This window comes from Lipotes vexillifer, unplaced genomic scaffold (assembly GCF_000442215.2).
Source record: "Lipotes vexillifer unplaced genomic scaffold, Lipotes_vexillifer_v1.1 scaffold500, whole genome shotgun sequence".
NCBI lineage: Eukaryota > Metazoa > Chordata > Mammalia > Artiodactyla > Lipotidae > Lipotes > Lipotes vexillifer.
The window spans coordinates 1,988,918-2,011,127 of NW_006778765.1; the positions used below are offsets into that span (position 1 = coordinate 1,988,918).

At 40.2% G+C, this 22,210-nt stretch overlaps 1 protein-coding gene and 1 non-coding gene across 2 annotated transcripts in view; one reads left to right on the forward strand and one right to left on the reverse strand.

Annotated features, from left to right (window-relative positions):
* Window positions 1–20,894, reverse strand: part of NEK4 (NIMA related kinase 4) — a 45,040-nt gene extending 24,146 nt beyond the window's left edge. The window contains exons 1-11 of the mRNA XM_007451873.1: window positions 20,657–20,894; window positions 18,718–18,984; window positions 17,584–17,781; window positions 17,294–17,401; window positions 15,540–15,694; window positions 13,649–13,790; window positions 11,009–11,416; window positions 4,167–4,316; window positions 3,636–3,702; window positions 2,774–2,883; window positions 1,559–1,647 (exon numbers count right to left, since the gene is read on the reverse strand). Of these exons, the coding sequence (XP_007451935.1) occupies window positions 1,559–1,647; window positions 2,774–2,883; window positions 3,636–3,702; window positions 4,167–4,316; window positions 11,009–11,416; window positions 13,649–13,790; window positions 15,540–15,694; window positions 17,294–17,401; window positions 17,584–17,781; window positions 18,718–18,984; window positions 20,657–20,749 (1,787 nt within the window). The 5' untranslated portion in view covers window positions 20,750–20,894. The remainder of the gene's footprint in view (window positions 1–1,558; window positions 1,648–2,773; window positions 2,884–3,635; window positions 3,703–4,166; window positions 4,317–11,008; window positions 11,417–13,648; window positions 13,791–15,539; window positions 15,695–17,293; window positions 17,402–17,583; window positions 17,782–18,717; window positions 18,985–20,656) is intronic.
* TRNAG-UCC (transfer RNA glycine (anticodon UCC)) lies at window positions 8,432–8,504 on the forward strand. The gene has a single exon. It is a non-coding gene; the product is annotated as a tRNA-Gly (tRNA).
* Window positions 20,895–22,210: the final 1,316 nt, after the last annotated feature.

Consider the following 22,210-nt stretch of genomic DNA (forward strand, 5'->3'; position numbering starts at 1 on the left):
TACCAAAATGTTCATTGCAGCTCTATTTACAATAGCCCAGAGATGGAAACAACCTAAGCGTCCATCATCAGATGAATGGATAAAGAAGATGTGGCACATATATACAATGGAATATTACTCAGCCATAAAAAGAAACGAAATTGAGCTATTTGTAATGAGGTGGATGGACCTAGAGTCTGTCATACAGAGTGAAGTAAGTCAGAAAGAGAAAGACAAATACCATATGCTAACATATATATATGGAATTTAAGAAAAAAAAATGTCATGAAGAACCTAGGGGTAAGACAGGAATAAAGACACAGACCTACTAGAGAATGAACTTGAGGATATGGGGAGCAGGAAGGATAAGCTGTGACAAAGCGAGAGAGTGGCATGGGCATATATACACTACCAAACGTAAAACAGATAGCTAGTGGGAAGCATCCGCATAGCACAGGGAGATCAGCTTGGTGCTTTGTGACCACCTAGAGGGGTGGGATAGGGAGCAGGGGAGGGAGGGAGATGCAAGAGGGAAGAGATATGGGAACATATGTATATGTATAACTGATTCACTTTGATATAAAGCAGAAACTAACACACCATTGTAAAGTAATTATACTCCAATAAAGATTAAAAAAAAAAAAAGGAAAATTGTGCTAGCAACATAATTGGAGAAACAGCAAAAAAAAAAAAAAAAAAAATGCTGGAGAGGATGTGGAGAAAAGGGACCCCTCTTACACTGTTGGTGGGAATGTAAATTGGTGCAGCCATTATGGAAAACAGTATGGAGGTTCCTCAGAAAACTAAAAATAGAGTTGCCATGTGATCCAGCAATTCCACTCATAGGCATATACCCAGACAAAATTATAATTCGAAAAGATACATGCACCCCTATGTTCATAGCAGCACTATCTATAACTAAGACATGGAAACAACCTAAATGTCCATTGACGGATGAATGGATAAAGATGTGAGATAGACAGATAGATAGATACACATACACACACATACATATATATATACACATACATACAATGGACTATTACTCAGCCACTAAAAAGAATGAAATCATGCCATTCGCAGCAACATGGATGGACCTAGAGGTTATCATACTAAGCGAAGTAAGTCAGAAAGAGAAAGACAAATACCATATGATATCACTTATTTGTGAAATCTAAAGTATGGCACAAACAAACATATCTGTGAAACAGAAACAGACTCAAAGACATGGGAACAGACTTGTGGTTTCCAAGGGGGGTGGGGGTGGGGGAGGGAAGTATTGGGAGTGTGGGATCAGCAGATGCAAACTATTATTTATATGACGGATAAACAGCAAGGTCTTACTGTATAGCACAGGGAACTCTATTCAATATCCTGTGATAAACCATAATGGAAGAGAATATGAAAAAGAATATATGTATAACTGAGTCAGTTTGCTGTACAGCAGAAATTAATACAACACTGTAAATCAACTATACTTCAATAAAATTTTTTTAAGTAAAAAAATAAAATTAAATTAGAATAAAATTAAGTTAAACAGAAATATCTTATGAAAGGAGATAGAAAAATAAGAACTTACCCTTCCTTGGAATCCCCATTTGATTTATCAGTTGAACTTGTAGAAGAACTTAACTCATCCTCAGAGAGACAATGGGTGAGTTTCCTTTCCTATTAATGTTTGGAAATACAAAATTCCACATGACAACACAACCAGAATGTAAAACATGAAACAGTCTTCGATGCAATGCCTAGACACAATGTGCACCTAGGTCCAATTTAACAGGAGAACTATGGATATAAAAGTTGAAGTTACTTTACCAAATAATGTCCCAGTTCACCCATGAAGTTCGTAAGTGAAGCCTGAGGAACATCAAGGTGACGTTTTATAAGGTCCTGGAAAGTCTCAGCTAAGAAGCAATTTCCTTTCCAGAGGAGAGCAGACAAACAGTTCTGGTGTTTGAACTTCTAAGCAGAGGGCTGGTACCATAAGGAATGTTGGCATTTTAAACTAGACAGAATGCCACCTAAATAAAAAGTAACCTCAGTTTGCTCACCCATGATACTCATTGTTAAATGCTTTAAAGGATTACCTGGTATAATTACACACAAATATTACAACTTTTGAAAATAAAGAGGATCATTTTAATTAGTGAAGCAACTAAATCACACACTATTGTTAAAGGAAAAAAATCTTCATTACTTTCAAGGGCAGGAAGTTTCTTTTTTAAAAAAAGTAATTATATGCTCCTAGAAATGAGGTCAAAAACTGGAATACAGAAAACTGAATAATTATTCCCAGGGTATTATTACACAAAAAAGTGAACGTGGTTAAAACCTTGCAATTATCCATTTAGCCACCAAATGGTGCTCCTACATTATCCGTGGGTGGAAAGGTAAGGTACTTTGACACAAACAGAAAACAAAGGAAGGATCAGCAAGTGAGACTAAAATCTGGCCAGGTCGTTTGGTATATTATTAACACAGCAGAATAAGCAAAGTGTTGCCTAGTGGAAGCCCTTTGGAAGTCTTGTTTAAAAGACTGCCTAAGAAAGATATTAACTAGGCTGCCAGTTGTTTACAAGAGTGCCTGAAAAGTCCATTCCCTTAATGAAGGAAACAAAATCCTTTTAATTATTATTGACCAGTTCTTTTTCTTATCAGAGAAATGTGAAAAGTGTAACTTAAGTCAGCACTGTCCCAGGAATAAATAGAGCTGGCATTTATGAAGTTTACCGTTATTAGGCTTGCCAGATGTAGACATGTCTACCTTTTACCTTAGGACTATGTAATGTACCTGAGCAACGCTGCAGTCAGAAGACAACCATTGAGCAGGGGTAGGGTGGCCTTCCTCTTGTGGTTTCCCTGGCCCCGCTGGACTCAGAGAAACTCTCCTCACTGAAGGGCCTGAAAAAGTGACAAGCCCCAGCAGTTGTTTATGGTGGGCTGGCCTCAATAGAAGAGGGCTTTGCACTGTTTATGGAAGATACCCCAGCAAGGGCCAGCCTAGAAGGAACTCAGACAGCATATTCATCATCACTCTGGTGTCTGACACCTCAGTTCAAATCTCAGGTCTAGGTCTACCAGCCCTGTGACCTTGGGCAAGTTACTTAACCCCTCTGACCCTCAGTCTCCTCCATTGCAAAATATGAAATGAGATAATGCCCTTAAAATACTTAGCATAATGTTTGAGACATTGTCAGTATTCGATAAATGGAAACTGCTAGAATATGTTGTCTTTAGATAATAGTAATAGGAATGATCACAGCCCTCAGCCCAGGGCAGTACCATTCTCCTGGCTTCCTCTCTCTGTTCCTGAGAAGAGAGCACTTCTCTGACCAACAGACTCTGAACATGGAAACAAAGTAAACACTCGCCTGACTGCTTTCCTGTCTGAAATCTCCCAGGAGTTACTGTCACTCAAAGCTCTCTCGCTCTCTTTTTAGAGTCCTCTTTCTCTAATAACACAAGTTCCAGATCCAATACTATGCCAATTTTTTTAAAGGCTTGACTAGGAAATTTCAAAAATTCTTCTAAATTGGTTTCCCAAATGGATTACTGATGCTGGAAATTCTTAACACCTCACAATCAGTACCAATGCTATGTCCATGAGCCATACCAATAACCTCCAATAGATGAAGGAAAGAGAACAACTTTACCTGAGGGGAAGATCTCTTCCTGTGACTGCTTTAGTCGCCTCCTCTCTCTTGCTGATAATGGTCGGTCCTTTTAAAGAAAGTCAGTTACTTCCATTCCTATTCACTGTTCTTATAATACCTACAATGCATGACATATCATCCAGCACTACAGGAAAGGCCCTGCACAGGTCTTTAAGGGAGTGTCCATTTGAAACCAGTTCACGTTGGGCTTACAACTCCTAGCTAGGATGATCACAGCCCTCATTTCTAGGAAGAGCTCATCTTTGGAAGGGCAAATAGGTATTTCTGCATTTCCTACATTCAGAATCCACTTGGTCTCCTTAATTAACTGGAAGTGACCAGCCCTGAAACAATAGAATCTGTCCATTTCAATCAAAGCTTCTGTTGAGAATCACAAATTTGCGCTTTCCAGTGTTTGGCAAAAAGCAGGGCTAAGATGTTTTAATATAAAACTTCACAATATATGCAGGATTTACAACCAAAAAGTTTTATAATAAAGCTTAAAAAAATCCAACATAGACTCCTACCAACCTTTGATGATGATATCTCACTGTTCCTCGAACTGCTCACAGACCCAGTGACCACTCTACTTTGGTTTTCAGCATCTTTTTGTGTTGATGTGACATCCACTTTTCCAACAGTAGAAAGAGAAGGCAAAAGACGAGGAGGAGTCTCTTGGAACTTCCATAATTAACAAAGAGAGGGAGATTATCAGTGTCATATACATCTACCTCCAAAGGTCCCCCATTGGTAAATCTGTGTATTTGTCAGTGATTCCCTCTCAAAAACTTTAAAACATTGCATTTGGTGGGGGCGGGGGGCGGAGGGCGGAGGGGAAGAAACTCTGCCAAAAGTGAATGACCACTTAAGAAGCTTATAGAGAGGGTACCTGTGAAAGTTACTTCCAGAAATGAGGGGTTGCCACGACCTTATGCAGAAGTTGAGGGAGAAACTGTTCATTAATATGACATAAGAGGAATCAGAGATTTACCTTTTTTGGCCTGTTCCTTTAACTCTCAAAATGAGCTGTCCATCCTTGCTGGAGAAGATAAAATCCTCACTCTGCTTCCAACTCACTGACATTTGATAACTAATATTTAGTATTTCTACCCTTCTTTATATGTTCCTTGCATTATGTATGTGCCTTTTTAGCACATCATTCTAAATAGAAATGAAGTTTCCTAAAGTCTGTTTCCCAAGCAGCAGCACAATGACTTATTCCAAAGAGATCTCTGCTGACCTGTCTCTTTTCCTCACTATGCTCAGTATGTTCTCTTTTCTTCTGCCGCCGCTGTTGAGACAGGAAAGGTTCAGACCCAGAGCTGTGTGGCTGTAAAGCTGGGTGGATTCTGTCCTGTTTTTCTATAACACGTTCACCAGCAACTTGATCCTTAAAAATAATAAAACGAGTGGGCCTCCCTGGTGGCGCAGTGGTTGAGAGTCCGCCTGCTGATGCAGGGGATGCGGGTTCGTGCCCCGGTCCGGGAGGATCCCACGTGCCGCGGAGCGGCTGGGCCCGTGAGCCATGGGCGCTGAGCTTGCGCATCCGGCAGCGGGAGAGGCCACGACAGTGAGAGGCCCACATATCGCAAAAAAAAAAAATAAAAAAAAATAAAACGAAACAAACAAAAAACCAAAATAGAATAATGAAACAGTCTTTTGAACTTCCAAATAGCCAAACCTGCCATATCTACTTCTAAAATTGTAAATGAAAGAAGGAGGAGCTGTCTTTCTCAAAATGAATGCTTATTTTCAGTGTTGACAGGCAAAGACAGAATGCTGGCATCAGTTATCTACATATTCTGGGTTTTCTTCTCTTTTCCCAAATAAAAATAATTATTTTAATTAAATTACTCAGATTGTTATTAACCTGAAACTACCAATGTTCATTTAGTTTTTTAACAATCTTTTTATAACTTTTAATAGGTTTGCAATTCAGAAAACTAACAAATGTTTTAAATGAAATCCAATTTAATATACACATACTTCCCAAGTAAACATTAGTTATTTGGATGCCCTCTAAAAAGCACCATGAAAAGATCACAAGCTTAGATTCAGATGGAGTCATATCTCCCTGAACCTCTGTTTCCTTATCTATAAATGGGTATAATGCGTCACACACATCATGTGACTACTGGAGGATTAGAGGAGATTGTGCACTATAGTACTTAAGACCACATCTAGCACATATTAGATGCTCAGAAACCAGGAGCTACTACTAGCAGTAGTAAAGATAAAATAAGTTAACTTTTAAATTATGAAGATCACCAAGGACTTAGTGTTTTATTTGGAGAGCTGGTTTTAGAAACTAATGCACACCAAACATTAAAATAAAATAGCTTCTTACATTAATTTTTTTTTTTTTTTTTTTTTGCAGTACGCAGGCCTCTCACTGTTGTAGCCTCTCCCATTGCAGAGCACAGGCTCCGGACGCACAGGCTCAGCGGCCATGGCTCACAGGCCCAGCCGCTCCGCAGCACGTGGGATCTTCCAGACCAGGGCACGAACCTGTGTCCGCTGCATCGGCAGGCGGACTCTCAACCACTGTGCCACCAGGGAAGCCCAATCAACACATCTTTATCAAGAGCCCACTACGTGGTACATTTTAGAAAAAGGAACAGTGTGATATGATAGCTATGCAAGGATACCCAGATAATAAACAGTAACTGATTTAATTCTGAAGAGTGAAATAAAAGTTTCTCTGCTGGTATTAAGTATAGAATATTCAAAATAAAGCTTATACATATAAGAGTACCTGACCAAATGACTTAAGGAGTTTCTCCATGAAATCCAATTGGTCCTAAAAAAAGTTCTTCCACTTTTATCAACAACAAAATAACAACAACAACAACAAAGAAATGCTGGACATGAAATTCCATCAAAAAAACAAAAAAACCTACTCTAAAAGCCTGATGTAAGAAACATATTTGATCAGGTACAAGACAGGGATGTCCATTCTTATCACTCCTATTCAACACTGTACTAGAGGTTCTAGCCAGGGCAATCAGACAAGAAAATATAAATAAATAAAAGAAATCCAGATTGAAAAGGAAAAATCTCTATTTGCAGATGATGTGATACTGTATTCAGAAAATTCTAAGGAGTCCATTATTAAAAAGTTATTAGAACCAATAAATGAGTTAAGTAAGGCTGTAGGCTATAAAGACAATATATAAAAATTAATTGTATTTCTATACACAAGCAATGAACACTATGAAAATCATTCCATTTATAATAGTATCAGAAGGAACAAAATACTTAAATTTATTTATTTATTTATTTACTTTTGGCTGCATTGGGTCTTCATTGCTGCGCACACTTTCTCTAGTTGTGGCGAGCAGGGGCTACTCTTTGTTGCAGTGTGCAGGCTTCTCACTGCAGTGGCTTCCCTTGTTGTGGAGCATGGGTTCTAGGCACGCAGGCTTCCGTAGCTGTGGTGCACAGGCTTAGTTGCTCCACGGCATGTGGGACCTTCCCCGCCCAGGGCTCAAACCCATGTTCCCTGCACTGGTAGGCGGATTCTTAACCACTGTGCCACAAGGGAAGCCAATGGAACAAAATACTTAGAAATGAATTTAACAAAAGAAGTACAAGACTTATACACTTAAAACAACAAAACATCATTGTAAGAAACTGAAGAAGACCTAAAGAAAATAGGAAGATATCCTATGTTCATGAGTTGGAAGATACATATTGAGATAGCAATAATCTGCAAATAATCTACAGATTCAATAAAATCCCTGTCAAAACCCCAGGCTTTTTTGCAGAAATTGACAAGCTAATCTTAAAATTCATATGGAAATGCAAAGGACCCCATATAGCCAAAACAGTATTGAAAATTAAGAATAAAGTTGGAAGACTTAACCTTCCCAATTTCAAAACTTACTACAGTGAATTCCCTGGTGGCCTAGTGGTTAGGATTTCGGATTTTCACTGCTGTGGCCCGGATGCAACCCCTAGTCAGGGAACTGAGATCCTGTAAGCCGTGCAGCATGGCCAAAAAAAGCCCACTTACTATAAACCTACAGTAATTGTGTTACTGACATACGGATAGAAAAATCAGTGGTACAGAACTGAGAGTATAAAATTAAATGATCATATTTAGGGTATACTGATTTTCAGTGAGGGTCCCAAGAAAATTCAATGGGAAAAGAATAATCTTTTAACAAATGGTACTGGGACAAGTGGATATCTGCATACAAAAGAATGAAGTAGAACCCTTTCTTCACATCACACACAAAAATTAACTCAAAACAGATCTCAGACCTAAATGTAAGAGTTAAAATTATGAACTCTTAGAAGAAATTATGGGAGAAATCTTCATGACACTAAAAGCAGAAGCAACACAAGAAAAAATAGACAAAACTAGATTTCATCAAATTTTAAAACTTTTATGCTCCAAAGGACATCATCAAGAAAGTGAAGATGGGGGACTTCCCTGGGGGTCCAGTGGTAAAGAATCCGCCTTCCAATGCAGGGGACGCAGGTTCGATCCCTGGTTGGGGAACTAAGATCCCACATGTTGTGGGGCAACTACGCCTGCGCGCCACAACTACTGAGCTCGCGCGCCTCAACAAGAGAGCCCACATGCTGCAAACTACAGAGCCCATGCTTTCTGGAGCCTACACACCCTGGAGCCCATGTGCCACAACTAGAGAGAAGACTGCGCGCCACAACGAAAGATGCCGCACACCTCAACGAAGGCCCTGCATGCTGCAACTAAGACCCAATGCAGCCAAAAAAGTAATAAAAAAAAAATAAATAAATAATTAAAAACCGAAAGTGAAGGTGGGACTTCCCTGGTGGTCCAGTGGTTAAGACTCCGCACTTCCACTGCTGGGGGCACAGGTTCAATCCCTGGTCAGGGAACTAAGATCCCACATGCTGCACGGCGCAGTCAAAATAAAATAAAATAAAATATACTTTAAAAAGAAAGTGAAGACAATCCACAGAATGGGAGACAATATTTTTGAATCTTATATCTGATAAGGGACTGACATTTGTAACTGATAAAGAACTCCTACTACTCAACAATAAAAAGATAAATAAACCAATTTAAAAATGGGCAAAGGATTTGAATAGATATTTCTCCAAAGTAGGTATAAAAATGGCCAATGAGCACATGAAAAGATGCTCAACAACATTAGTCATTAGGGAGGTGCAAATCAAAACCACAATAAGATACCACTTCCAGGATGGCTAGAATCAAAAACAAAACAAAACAAAACAAAATAAAAAACACAGAAAATAAGTGTTGGTGAGGGTGTGGAGAAATTACAACTCTCATACATTGCTGATGGGAAGTAAAATGATATAGTTGCTTTGGAAAACAGTTCTGCAGTTCCTCAGAAAGTTAAACATAGGGCTTCCCTGGTGGCGCAGTGGTTGAGTGTCCGCCTGCCGATGCAGGGGACACAGGTTCGTGCCCCGGTCCGGGAAGATCCCACATGCCGCGGAGCGGCTGGGCCAGTGAGCCATGGCTGCTGAGCCTGCGCGTCCGGAGCCTGTGCTCCGCAGCGGGAGAGGCCACAACAGTGAGAGGACTGCATACAGCAAAAAAAAAAAAAAAAAAAATAAACATAGAGTCACCATATGATCCAGCAATTCCACTCCTAGGTATATACCCAAGAGAACCGAAAACATATGTCCACACAAAAACTTGTACATGAATGTTCAAAGCAACTTTATCCACAGTGAAAAGTGAAAACAACTCAAATGTTCATCAACTGATGAATAGATAAATAAAATATGAAATATACACACGGTAGAATTTATTTGGCAATAAAAAGAAATGAAATATTGGTACAGGCTACAACATGGATATAACCTTGAAAGCATTATACTAAATAAAAGAAGCCAGATACAAAAGGCCGTATCTGTATGATTCCATTTATATGAAATATTGAGAATAGGCAAATTCATACAGACAATGGTTGCCAAGGGTTAGAGACACGGAGGAATGGAGAGTGACTAGTATTGAGTATGGGGTTTCTTTTTGAGGTGATGGAAATGTTCTGGAAACAGAAAATAGCAGTGAATGTACAACTTTATAAATATACTAAAAACCACTGAACTGGCACTTTAAAAAATTTTTAAATAATTATGGGAAAAAATAAAAGAAGCGAACTTGAATATAATTTGACAGCCAAGCAGAACAAGCAGGACATATATAATTTTATCTAGAAAGTACTAAGGATTCCAGTGTCCAGAGAATGCTTAAGACTAAATTTTGGTTTCAATTCAATGAGTTTAAATGAAAAGAGCATCATACTTGTACTTTTCTATAAAAACAAAACCTTATTAAAAACATTTGAGGGACTTCCCTGGTGGCACAGTGGTTAAGAATCCGCCTGCCAATGCAGGGGACACAGGTTCGAGCCCTGGTCTGGGAAGATCCCACACACCGTGGAGCAACTAAGCCCGTGCACCACAACTACTGAGCCTGTGCACTAGAGCCCACGAGCCACAACTACTGAGCCCACGTACCAAAACTATTGAAACCTGCGTGCCTAGAGCCCGTGCTCCGCAACAAGAGAAGCCACCACAATGAGAAGCCCGTGCACCACAATGAAGAGTAGCCCCTGCTCACTGCAACTAGAGAAAGCCCACACACAGCAACAAAGACCCAAACAGCCATAAATAAAATAAATAAAAACATTTGACTATAGACGTATAAAAGTTATATATATTTATATAAAAGTGTTAAATATGAAAATGTATGTAATATATAAAGTTTAAATATATATAGATTATAAAAATATAGTCAATATATACATTAAATATATTCTTTAAATATTTTACAAATAAAAATGTAAAGTTAATCAAATGTTCTGGCTTTCTTTCTAATCCTTAGCTATTACCATGCTTCATCTAATTTAGGCTTCTTTCCATGTTCAAGTAGAAGACACCCTTTAAATTTACTCAGAATAGTCTCTCAGTATCAAAATCCTTTTGTTCCGTTCCTTTTCTTCTCTTCTTCCTTCTCCTTTGGTTCCAACACATAAAATATGTTTTTTTAATTCCTTAACTTAAAAAATCAGACAATCCACTAACTTTTAAAAGCAAGAAGGAATGTGATATTACCTAATTGTTGGAACTGCCCATTGACTTGGAGGACTTACAAAAGAATGATGTAGAAATAGGAAAAAACACACTAATGGCAAATGGCAAGTACCGAACACCAGGGCACAGAAAGGATCTAAGCACTCCTTGGGTCCTATCCTTTGGTTCTGTCATGTTTAAACTGTTATATGGGAACAACTGATTTTCCTAAAACCACAACTAAAAGCACAACCAAAGAACACAACCCACACCTTTGTAACCACACTTTCCAGTCTTCTTTCTGAAACCAATACCTTGTGCATGTCACTCACCTGGTCCTTTGATAAATTTTGGTCTTTGTTTAGGGGCTGCAGAGGCTTCACTGGGTCATTCCTTTCTCCAGTGACATAGTCAATGGACCATGTGGAAATTCGGTTTCCAGGTTGAACACTGGATTTAGTGTTATCCTGCAGCCTCTCTTTCACTTGAGAAATAATACATTTACCTTCTAGCTCCTTAGAGGCATCTAAGTGTCTTCGTTGATTCTCTTGAACTAAGCTGTTGTTCACTGAGTTCCTCCTTTCTGCAGGTAAGACGTCAATATTCACCCTACTGATCGTGGCTAACGATTCTGCGGTATTGCTTATGTCTGGTTTGTAGGTGTGGCCTTTCAGACATGGGGGTGTCTTCAAGGGGCCAATGACTATGGGTTTCTCCTGGGACAAATAATTGTCTTCACCCTCAATGAAAACATGCTTCCAAGTTATCAGAGCACTCCTCATACCATATTAGAAAATTAACTCAAGGGGATTCCCTGGTGGCGCAGTGGTTGGGAGTCTGCCTGCCGATGCAGGGGACACGGGTTTGTGCTCCGGTCCGGGAGGATCCCACATGGCACGGAGCGGCTAGGCCCATGAGCCATGGCCACTGAGCCTGCGTGTCTGGAGCCTGTGCTCAGCAACGGGAGAGGCCACAGCAGTGAGAGGCCCGCATACCGCAAAAAAAAAAAAAATTAACTCAAAATGGAATAGCAGGTTCCTCAGAAAGTTAAACATGGAATAATCATAAGACCCAACAATCCCACTCCCAGGTATTTGTCCCAAGAACTAAAAGTAGGGACTCAGATATTTGTACACTAATGTTTACAGCAGCATTATTCACAACGGCCAGAAGATGGAAACAACCCAAATGTCCATCAGCAGATGAATGGCTAAACAAAATGTGGTACATACATACAGCAGAATATTATAAAGTCATAGAAAGGAATGAAATTCTGATACATGCTACAATATGGATAATGTTTGAAAACTTGCTAAGTGAAATAAGCTAGACACAAAAGAACAAATGTTGTATGATTCCATTTATATGAGGTACCTAGAATGGGCAAATTCAGAGAAAGTAGATCAGAGGTTACCAGGGTCTGGGAGTAGAGGCAATGCGGAGTTAGACCTTAATGGGTACAGAGTTTCTGTTTCGAATGATGAAAAGGTTTTGGAAGATATGGTGACGGCTGCACAACATTGTGAATGTAATTAAGACCACTGAATTGTATGCTTAAAAATGGTACAAAATGAAAATAATTAATTGATTAATTTAAAAATGGTACAAAATGGCAAATTTTATATTTTACCATAATAAAATTTTTTTAATGGATCAATAACCTAAATATAAGAGCTAAAACTATAAAAATCCTAGGAGAAAACATAGGCATACATCTTCATGACCTTGGATTTGGCAAGGGATTCTTAGATATGAGCATGGGCAACAAAAGTAAAAAACAAATAAATTAGACTTCATCAAAATTAAAAACATTTGTGCATAAAAGGACGTTATCAAGAAAGTGAAAGGACAACCTAAAGAATGGGAAGAAATATTTGTAAGTCATATATCTGATGAGGGTCTAGTATCTATAATATAGAAAGAACTCTTAGAACTCAATAATAAAAAACAAAAAACCCAATTAAAAACTGGGCAATGGACTTAATAGATATTTCTCCAAAGAAGGCATTCAAATGGCCAACAAGTTCTATGTCATTAGTCAAATGCAAATCAGAACTACAATAACATACCACTCCACATCCACTAGGATGGCTAGAATCAGAAAAACAGAAAATAACAAGAGTTGGTGAAGTTGTAGAGAAACTGGAATTCTCAGGGATTGCTGATAAAAACATGAAATGGTGCAACCACAAAGGAAAAACAATGTGGTCATTCCTCAAAAAGTTAAACATAGAATTACCATATGACTCAGCAATTACTCTCCTAGATATTACACCCAAGAGAACTGAAAACAGATACTCAAACATTGTACATAAATGTTCATAGCAAAAGCCAAAAGGTGAAAACAACCCAATATCTACCAATGAATAAATGGATAAACAAACTGTGGTATATACATACAATGGAGTATTATTTAGACATAAAAATAAATGAAGTATTGATATATGCTACCTGGATGAACCTCAAAAACATGCTAAGTGAAAGAAGCCAGACACAAAAGGTTACATATTGTATGATTCCATTTATATCAAATATTCAGAATAGGCAAACCCATACAAACAGAGAACACTGGTGTTTTACAGGGGCTGGATGGAGGAGGAGTGACGACCTAATGGGTATGAGGTTTCCTTTTGGGGTGATGAAAATGTTTTGGAACGAGATAGAGGTGACGGTCGCACAATACTGTGAATATACTAAATGCAATTAATTGCTCACTTTAAAATGTTTAACTTTATGTTATATAAATTCCACCTCAATTAAAAAAAACTTCTTAAAGTTATTATAGCACTGACTTCATGAACATTTTAATAGGCACTTTGAATACTTCACCAGTATTCCTTCTTTACAATACAAAACTACTTACACAACAGAAATCTAATGAAGCTTAGTCATTTCACATAGAATAACTAGCTTAGGTAACCTACCATTTTAATACAGTTTCTAGAACACATATCCTTTAGAATGAGACGTACCATTACATATGTCTTGGAGCCCTCAGAAGAGTGTGGTTGAGGGGGAACGGCTTCATGACTTAATTCAGCCTTTCCAGAAACCACTGTAGCCACAGGCTTGGATTTAGAGTCACCATTTTTAATATTATTTTTGGAGTTTTTTCTTTATGAGGAAGAAAAGAAGAAAAAGTTATTATCAATACAGTGAAGGTTAAAGGTTTCTATATATAGGAGGAAATGTGCATACATGTTACACTCCCTCTTAGAACAGCTTGTTTTATTTCTTTCTTTCTTTTCTTTTCTTTTTTTTTTTCTTTTTTGGCCGTGCCATGTGGCTTGTGGGATCTTAGTTCCCTGACCAGGGATTGAACCTGGGCCCCCTGCAGTGGAAGCGTGGAGTCCTAACCACTGGACTGCCAGGGAATTCCCATAGAACTGCTCCTTTTATAGATAGGAGTCTTCTAAAAACCAGTGGGTGTTCTACAAAACACTTGACCAGTAATCTCCAAAAACAATCAAGGTCATGAAAAACAAAGAAAGTGAGAAACTGTCAGAGACCCAAGTTGACTAAGGAGAAATGAGGAGTAATATGGTATGCTGGACTGGATCCTGAAGCAGAAAAAGGACACTAGTAGAAAAACTAGTGTAAGCCAAGTGAAGTCTGGATTTAGTCAACATAAGATATTGATGTTGTTTTCTTAGTTCTGACAAATGTACCATGGTAACATAAGATGCTGATAGGAGAAACTGGGTGAGGGTTATACAGAAACTCTGTTCTATCTCTGCAACTCTTCTGTAAATACAATATTATTCTAAGATTTAAAACCTATGAAAACTTGCCTCACAATTAGAAGTGCCAGGATAATTTTCATCTTCAAGTTTCACATTTGTAATAATACCACAACTGCTTTGCCAAATTTGAAAGTAAAAATGATTGGTATACTCGGCCTTGACTTGCAGAATAAATGTATACAGGAATAATATCCCCAACTGTTTAAGTGTGACATTTTCCAAAGGAGCTAAACCTCTGGAGAATTCAAGGGGAGCATGAAGACCAGAGCTGCAGAAAGCCAAAGGTCTGTAGGTAGGAAATTATAGGCAATGTAAACAAAAATATGACCCTTCTTTATCCCCCAGGGCCTCTCTAGCATTGCCTCCCAAATTTAACACGTCAAAAGACAAGGACTGTGAAGGTCTTGTCCAGCTCTAAGTCTCAGATCCTAGAACAGCTATTTAGTGAAGGTAGGACCTGAAAGTCAAAGAAGGAATTCTATCCCCTTGAGAAGTTATATGAGTAAAGAGGGAACCTTATAAAAGCCCTCTGAGATTTGAGTAATATTTTTTAAATGTGACTATTATCTTACATAGTACATAACGTAATAATAGGCTTCTTAGATGATCTCTCATTTTAATATGATTTCTAAAACCTACATCCTTGGACTTCCCTGGTGGCGCAGTGGTTGAGAGTCCGCCTGCTGATGCAGGGGGCACGGGTTCGTGCCCCGATCCGGGAAGATCCCACATGCCGCGGAGCGGCTAGGCCCGTGAGCCACGGCCGCTGACCCCGTGCATCAGGAGCCTGTGCTCCGCAACGGGAGAGGCCACAACAGTGAGAGGCCTGCGTACCGCAAAAAAATAAATAAATAAATAAAAAATAAAACACACATCCTTTTAAAAGAATCGTACTCAATATGTCTTGGAACTCTCAGAGGAATGTGAAAGTGATTACTCCAATGGTTCTCTAGATTTTTTATTTTAGCAATTAAGCAAATCTCAACACTTGTTCTAACCATGCAATTCTACTTCATGTTTTTAAAAAACTCACCATAAACTCTCATACATGAAAATTATAAAAGCCACCCTCTTTTATTCCATCTATTTAGCTGACCTATTTGCAAGGGAAATATCTTACGCCTTCGTGGCCTCCAAAAACAAGGATATTTGGCGCTTTATGTAAGGCTGCCTTAGGATGCTCCTCACAGAAGGTCTTTCTTCGGGCCTTTTGCTCAGCATGCTTCTTATTATTTCTGCCAGCTCTGGGCTGTAGTCTTTCGGCATTGGTGGCAGCTACAAAGAGAAATAATACCATAAGTATGACTAACAGTCTTGTGAAAAGTAAAAGAAGGTAGAGGTTTCCCAAGATATATTTTTTAAATCATTATCCACAGCAGAAAAAAACAGCATATTAGTCTACAGGAAGCGTATCTGGCATCCTGGTTATAATAGCAAGTTGTAAAATTATAAAATATATCCTTCAAACCAGCAGTCCCATTTGAGGACCCTCTCCTTCACAAATAAGAGCATGAGTTCCTAAAGATTTATGTACCAGGATATTCACTGCAGTATCGTTCTTGTAATAGTGAACTGGAAACAATGTAAACGGCCATTCATAGGGTACTTGTGGAATAGCATATGGTATACCCTTCTAATAAAATACCAGGCAGCCTTTAAAAAAATACAAGACTTACAGGTACTGACCTGGAAAGATGTCCCTCATTTATTAAGTCAAAAAAGCAGGTTGTGTACCACTGTGTATAGCCTGATTCCATTTCAGTTACTTTTTTAACATACACACCCAGAGTTATAAAGACAGGGAAAAGCCAGGAAGGCTATGCACCAAACCATTACCAATGGTTATCTCCAAGGGATGGAAATGGATGGAAACAGGGGAATTTCACCCCTTTCTTGTTTGATTCTTTAAGAAGTGGAATTATGAGCAAATTTTACTTTTTCTGTGTTTTTCGATATTTTTTCAAATTAAAAAAAATAAATGAGTCTTGGTATAATGTTAAAATCAGTAGGTGATTTACAGCCTTAAAACTTAATGGTGTGAGGATGCCTGACACTGCAGGGGGCAACTAGCCCCATGAAACTGACACATAAAGTTGGTCACTCTAGCATCTATCATACATAATGCTTTCTGCAATTTTTAACTGGTTACTAGTGATTGTGATGATTATCAAAGGAGCAACAAGTTCAAACAGAGTAGACCCTTTTTCTTAAAATAAATCTTTTATTTATTTTATTTATTTATTTTTGACTGTGTTGGGTCTTCGTTGCTGCACGTGGGCCTTCTCTAGTTGCAGTGAGCGGGGGCTCCTCTTCGTTGTGGTGCGCGGGCTTCTCATTTTGGTAGCTTCTCTTGTTGCAGAGTACGGGCTCTACGTGCACGGGCCTCAGTAGCTGTGGCTCGCGGGCTCTAGAGCACAGGCTCAGTAGTTGTGGCGCACGGGCTTAGTTGCCCCGCGGCATGTGGGATCTTCCCAGACCAGGGCTCGAACCCGTGTCCCTTGCATTGACAGGCGGATTCTTAACCACTGCGCCACCAGGGAAGTCCAAACAGAGTAGACTCCTTTTAAACAGGGCTCATTTAACCACTTAGGTGAAGCTACCAGTAGCCTCAGGGCACCTGCACATCCTGTGTCTATAAGGTACTGGTTTTCAAGAAGCCAATTCTTCAGAGCCATTAAACCACACTTATAAATTAATATTAAGAAACGATCAATCCCTTCTCCTTCAGTTCAACCCTCCCCACATACAGGACCCACCATTCTTAACTATCCATCCAATATGATTACTCCCTTTTCTCAGTAGCTACTTTCAAAGCTGCACTAAAGTAACCTTGCTCCAAATATTAAAAACAATTAATTCCAGAACATTCTTTACCTTTCCTTCAATAATCCGATAAACTAAAGAATTCATGTCTTTTGCATTGAAAGCATGCTTCAGGGTGGCCATTTCATAAACACAGCATCCCAGAGCCCAAACATCAGACTAGGAAAAGAAAATAGTAAATGGTTAAATGCCTTATTTACATTTTTCCCCTTAAAAAAAAAAAAAAAGACATTTTCCTTAAACCAATTCACAGAGAATTCTTCTAACTTACTATTCTGATGGGTTCTAAAATTATACTGCTGTAGAGACAAGGTGAGCTGGCAAACACAGCCGAATCCTACCTTATAGTTGTAGGGTTTGTTTGAGAACACTTCAGGGCTCATGTAGTAGGGTGTGCCAATGAGGGTGCTAGCCATGTCACAGTGGTTCTCAAGCACTCGGGCAATTCCTAGGTCACCCACTTTGATGATGTTTTTTCTTGTTAGGAAGACATTTTGAGTTTTTAGATCTCGGTGAAGGATGTGTTTTTCATGTAAATACTGAAGAAAAATAAATTTTTATTAAATATAAATATTTAATACCTGACTTATTTATACCTGACTTCTTATATACCATCAACAACTGTATAAGTTAAACAGCCTTATACTCTTAGATGAGCCTTACCTACACATCAAAACACTATTGTTTTATAATCTCTAAATAAAAAGTCTAATTTACAACTTTCCAAAGTAAGAAATTAAGTTCCATGCATTAATTTGCCCAGCTTCCTTCACAATTGTTCCCTGGTGACTTGACAATCATGCCATCTAGAATTATACGGACCCAGTTAAAAAATGTGCTTACAAACTTTCACTGAAGGTAGAAAAGACAACTTATACAAGGTCAGATGCACATTCCTCTCAGGCTCCTGAAATCTTCAGCTTAATAATATGTTCAACTATAACAATATCACTTTTATTGTTTAAATCCTAAGATACATTCTCTAATGTCAGAGTGATATTCCATAAACAGTCTCACTTTTGAATATGTGTATATTAAAACACAAACATATTTCACATTTCTACTCACTCTGCCACAGCAGGGTTAAAGCCCAAAGCCCCACAGTTTAGGCAGATTAATTAAAATTAGCCCAACCACCTTTCAGTATGATGCAGCTGACCAACTGATAACAAACATGGTCATTCTTTGCTCTTTGTCAATTCAGGGCCCTTAAAGTGGATTTTGCTATAAATATTAAATGAATAGAGAATTGCCTTTCCCAGCAATCAGACAAAATCCATGTCTGGTTCAATACAGGTATCACTCATTCAGAAACACTTCAGTGCTACAGCAAGAGGAACTAGGTCCACTTCATAAACGGATTTTTAAAAGATTTTTTTTTTTCATTAAGCATTTGGGGAAGCATTTTCCTAAAATCCACCAAGCATCTCTCTGTCACCTTGGAGCAAGTGGGATGCTATGAGTCCTGACAGTACCTGCAGAGCCATAGCGATCTGAACAAACCATTCCACCACCTGACTCTCGGACAGAAGCCTCCCCTTCTGCTCTTTGAGCTTTCGGTACAGATCACCTCCTTCGCAGAAGCCCACGACGATGTACAGCAGACCATCCCCTCCCTCCCACGACTCCTTGTAGGTGACAATATTGGGATGTTTCAACTGAGACAAGAGCTGAGCTTCCTGTTCAGCAGCTTGCCGCTCTCGGCTGGAGGCATTTCGGAGGTTCAGCTTTTTGATGACATACTACAAAAAAAACACATGTTTTTACAATATGCAAACAAACATACAGCATTATAGATTCAAAAGTATTTAAGGATTATCCTGAGTGTCCTCAAAACCAACCTTCTGGAGACTGCCACATAACCTATTCATTTTGTTATTCACAAAGCACAAAACTGGGAAAAAGACTTGTTACCACTAATGATACTTTTTCAAGTTAGATTTATAGCAGGGTAGGGTGTCACAAAAAAAATTATACTTTCCATCTGCATTTTACAATTTCATTAATGGCTAAAAATGAGTCAATGTTAACATACCACTGAATTAACCAAAAAATCTGTGGTAGAGATTCTTTAACCTCTAAGTTCCCCCTACAAAGGTGCATACAATATGACTTGAATATACATTTGCAGACAGAATGGGTCTGTGGATTCCATTACATACTCCAAGGGATCCAAGGCCCAATAAGGCTAAACATCACCTATCCTCAACATCCAAAATTATTCTCACTTAAAAAAAAAAAAAAAAAGTCCTCCAACACCTAATACATTGCCCTCAACCAACTGACACACCAAACAATTCATTATTCAACAAACACAATCATATATGTGTTTTGTAACAAAGCATAAATGTGCTTTGTAAAATGTAAACAAACTACTGCTGAAATGTGAGGGGTTATTATTACAGCTAGTACCCCATCCTCAGCTCAAAAAATCCCCCCTCCCCACTGACCATTGAATAAATCTCTTATGTCTGAGCTTGTGTTCCAGGCAGTGACCAGCACCTGAGACAAGGCAGAAGAGGCGAGAGGACCTTATACTTATGGGGCCATCTCCTCTCAGTTTGTCTGGGGCAGTCCCATTGTCCTGATGTAATTATAAATAGTGTCTCCTTTCAGTTTCCAAATTGTCCCAGTTTGTACAATACATTATATGGTCACCCGTTTATAAACCATATTTACAAAATGGTTCATTATCCTGAGGCTAATGGGATAAAGTGCAACATTAGAGGCACATTTTAGAAAGATCACTGAGACTGCAATGAAAGTGATGAATTGGAGAAGGGCAAGTCATGTGGCAGGGAGGACAAGCGGGAGGCCATGGCCACAGCTTAGCTAGAGACAATGATGCCCTGGATGGGGGAGGTACCCATGGAGATGAAGAAGAGGCCAGTTGGCTTAGTGGACAGACGAATAAGGGGGTGGGAGTGGGGGAAGGTACGTGGGGGAGCCCAGAACGACTCCCAGGTGTCCAGCTTGGGCAACTGGCTGGTTGGTGGTGCTACTCCCTGAAATGGGGACCGTGAGAGGAGGTTTGGAGGGAAGGTGATGAGCTGAGTTTTGAGCGAGTCCACAGGTCTCCAGGTCAGACGGGGTATGGGGCCCTTCATTGAAGGAGGAATACTTGCCAGGCGCCGCCGTTAGGTCCTGGGAGTGTACGCTCTCAGGGAACTGTCGAGAGTTGGGGGAAAGTGTGCAGATTAAGCACACCGATTACGACTACAAAGAGAACGCCAGGGAGTTCGGGGCGCATATAACAGGAAGGCCTGGCCTAGTCTTGATGGTCTGGGACGATTTCCCAGAAGAAGTGCCATCTGAGGCGCGTCCCCTTCAGAATATCTGGGCCCAGCCCTTGGACGGCGCCCTCGGCAAACCCCTGCCTGCTCCCATCCCCTGCCGGGCCCTAGCTCCGCCGACCTGCCTGCCGTCCCGTCGGTGCCTCACGAGCGCCACCTCCCCGTAGCTGCCCCTGCCCACGACACGCAGGTAGCAGTAGGCGGTCAGGGGCATGATCCCGGAGCGGGCCCACAGTCGGGATGCGGCGGCAGCGGCGGGAGACCCAGCTCATTCCAGAGAGGAAGTGGTGCGGGCGGCGGCTGAGGCGGCCCTGCCAGGGCGCCAGCGCAGAGGCCCGACCCACCGCGACGCCGCTGCCATAGCGATCCCCGCAGGCGCTGCCCTGCGCAGGCTCCGCGGCCCGGAGGACCCACCACAGAGCCGAGGCGACAGGCGGCCAGAGCGACCACGCCGGGCCTGCGCGCGCACTTTCGGCCTCACTTCCAAGGCCGGAAGTTGTGGGTTTCCAGCAACAATAGACTCATGAACGCTTCCACTCACTGAGCGCTTACTTGTTCTTAGTGCTTCGCACGTATTCGCTTCCCAAATATTTACTGACTGCTTACCCTGTGCCTGGCCGAAAAAGTCCCTGCCCTCCGGGAGCTCACATTCTAATGGGGGACTGGGGACAGACTAGATTCTACAAGTAACATTTGTTATATTTACTTTATCATATGGTGGTTAATGTATGCATGCATCAATCCATCTTATTTTTCATGCATTGCAAGATAAATTGAAGATATCAGTGCACTTCACCCCTAAACAATTCAGCTTGCATATTGAGAACTGCAAAAACTCTCAGAAGGACTCCATTCAAACCCCTGCACTAAGTGACTTGACCAAATTTTGGCATGGTTTTTAACAGCTTAAGGCAGTGTCCCCAGAGAACCTGCCCACCTTAAATGGCCTGCCTGTGAAAGCTCAAAACTGCCAAAAGATTTATCGTTTGATCCAGCCAACACCTCCCTTTCCTAGGACATATACCTAAAAAGCTTAAAATTATAAATCCAATGGGGCAGGGGGAGGGCGTTGTATTCCTACAACCCCAGAATGTCTTTTTAAGGTCATGAAATCCATCCCATTGAAATGTAAGGTTTCTTGGCCTATATCCAAGAACAAATTTTTGCCCAGTTTGGGGGGGTGGGGTGGAGTTGATATTGCCCCTGTTGAGAATGCATAATATAGAGCATACTATTGGGGTTTTTTTAATATAAATTTATTTTTATTTATTTATTTATGGCTGCATTGGGTCTTTGTTGCTACGCGGGCTTTCTCTAGTTATGGCAAGCGGGGGCTTCTCATTGCGGTAGCTTCTCTTGTTGCGGAGCACGGGCTCTAGGTGCGTGGGCTTCAGTAGTTGTGGCACATGGGCTCAGTCGCTGTGGCTCACGGGGTCTAGAGCGCAGGCTCAGTAGCTGTGGCACATGGGCTTAGCTGCTCTGCGGCATGTGGGATCTTCCCAGACCAGGGATCGAACCTGTGTCCCCTGCAGTAGCAGGTGGATTCTTAACCACTGCACCACCAGGGAAATCCATCTACTTTCTTTACCTACTTTTCATACACAGTTGTCTCCTTTCACCCTTATTATTTCTAAGTAGTTTCAATTACATATCTTAATTAGAATTCTTAACCATT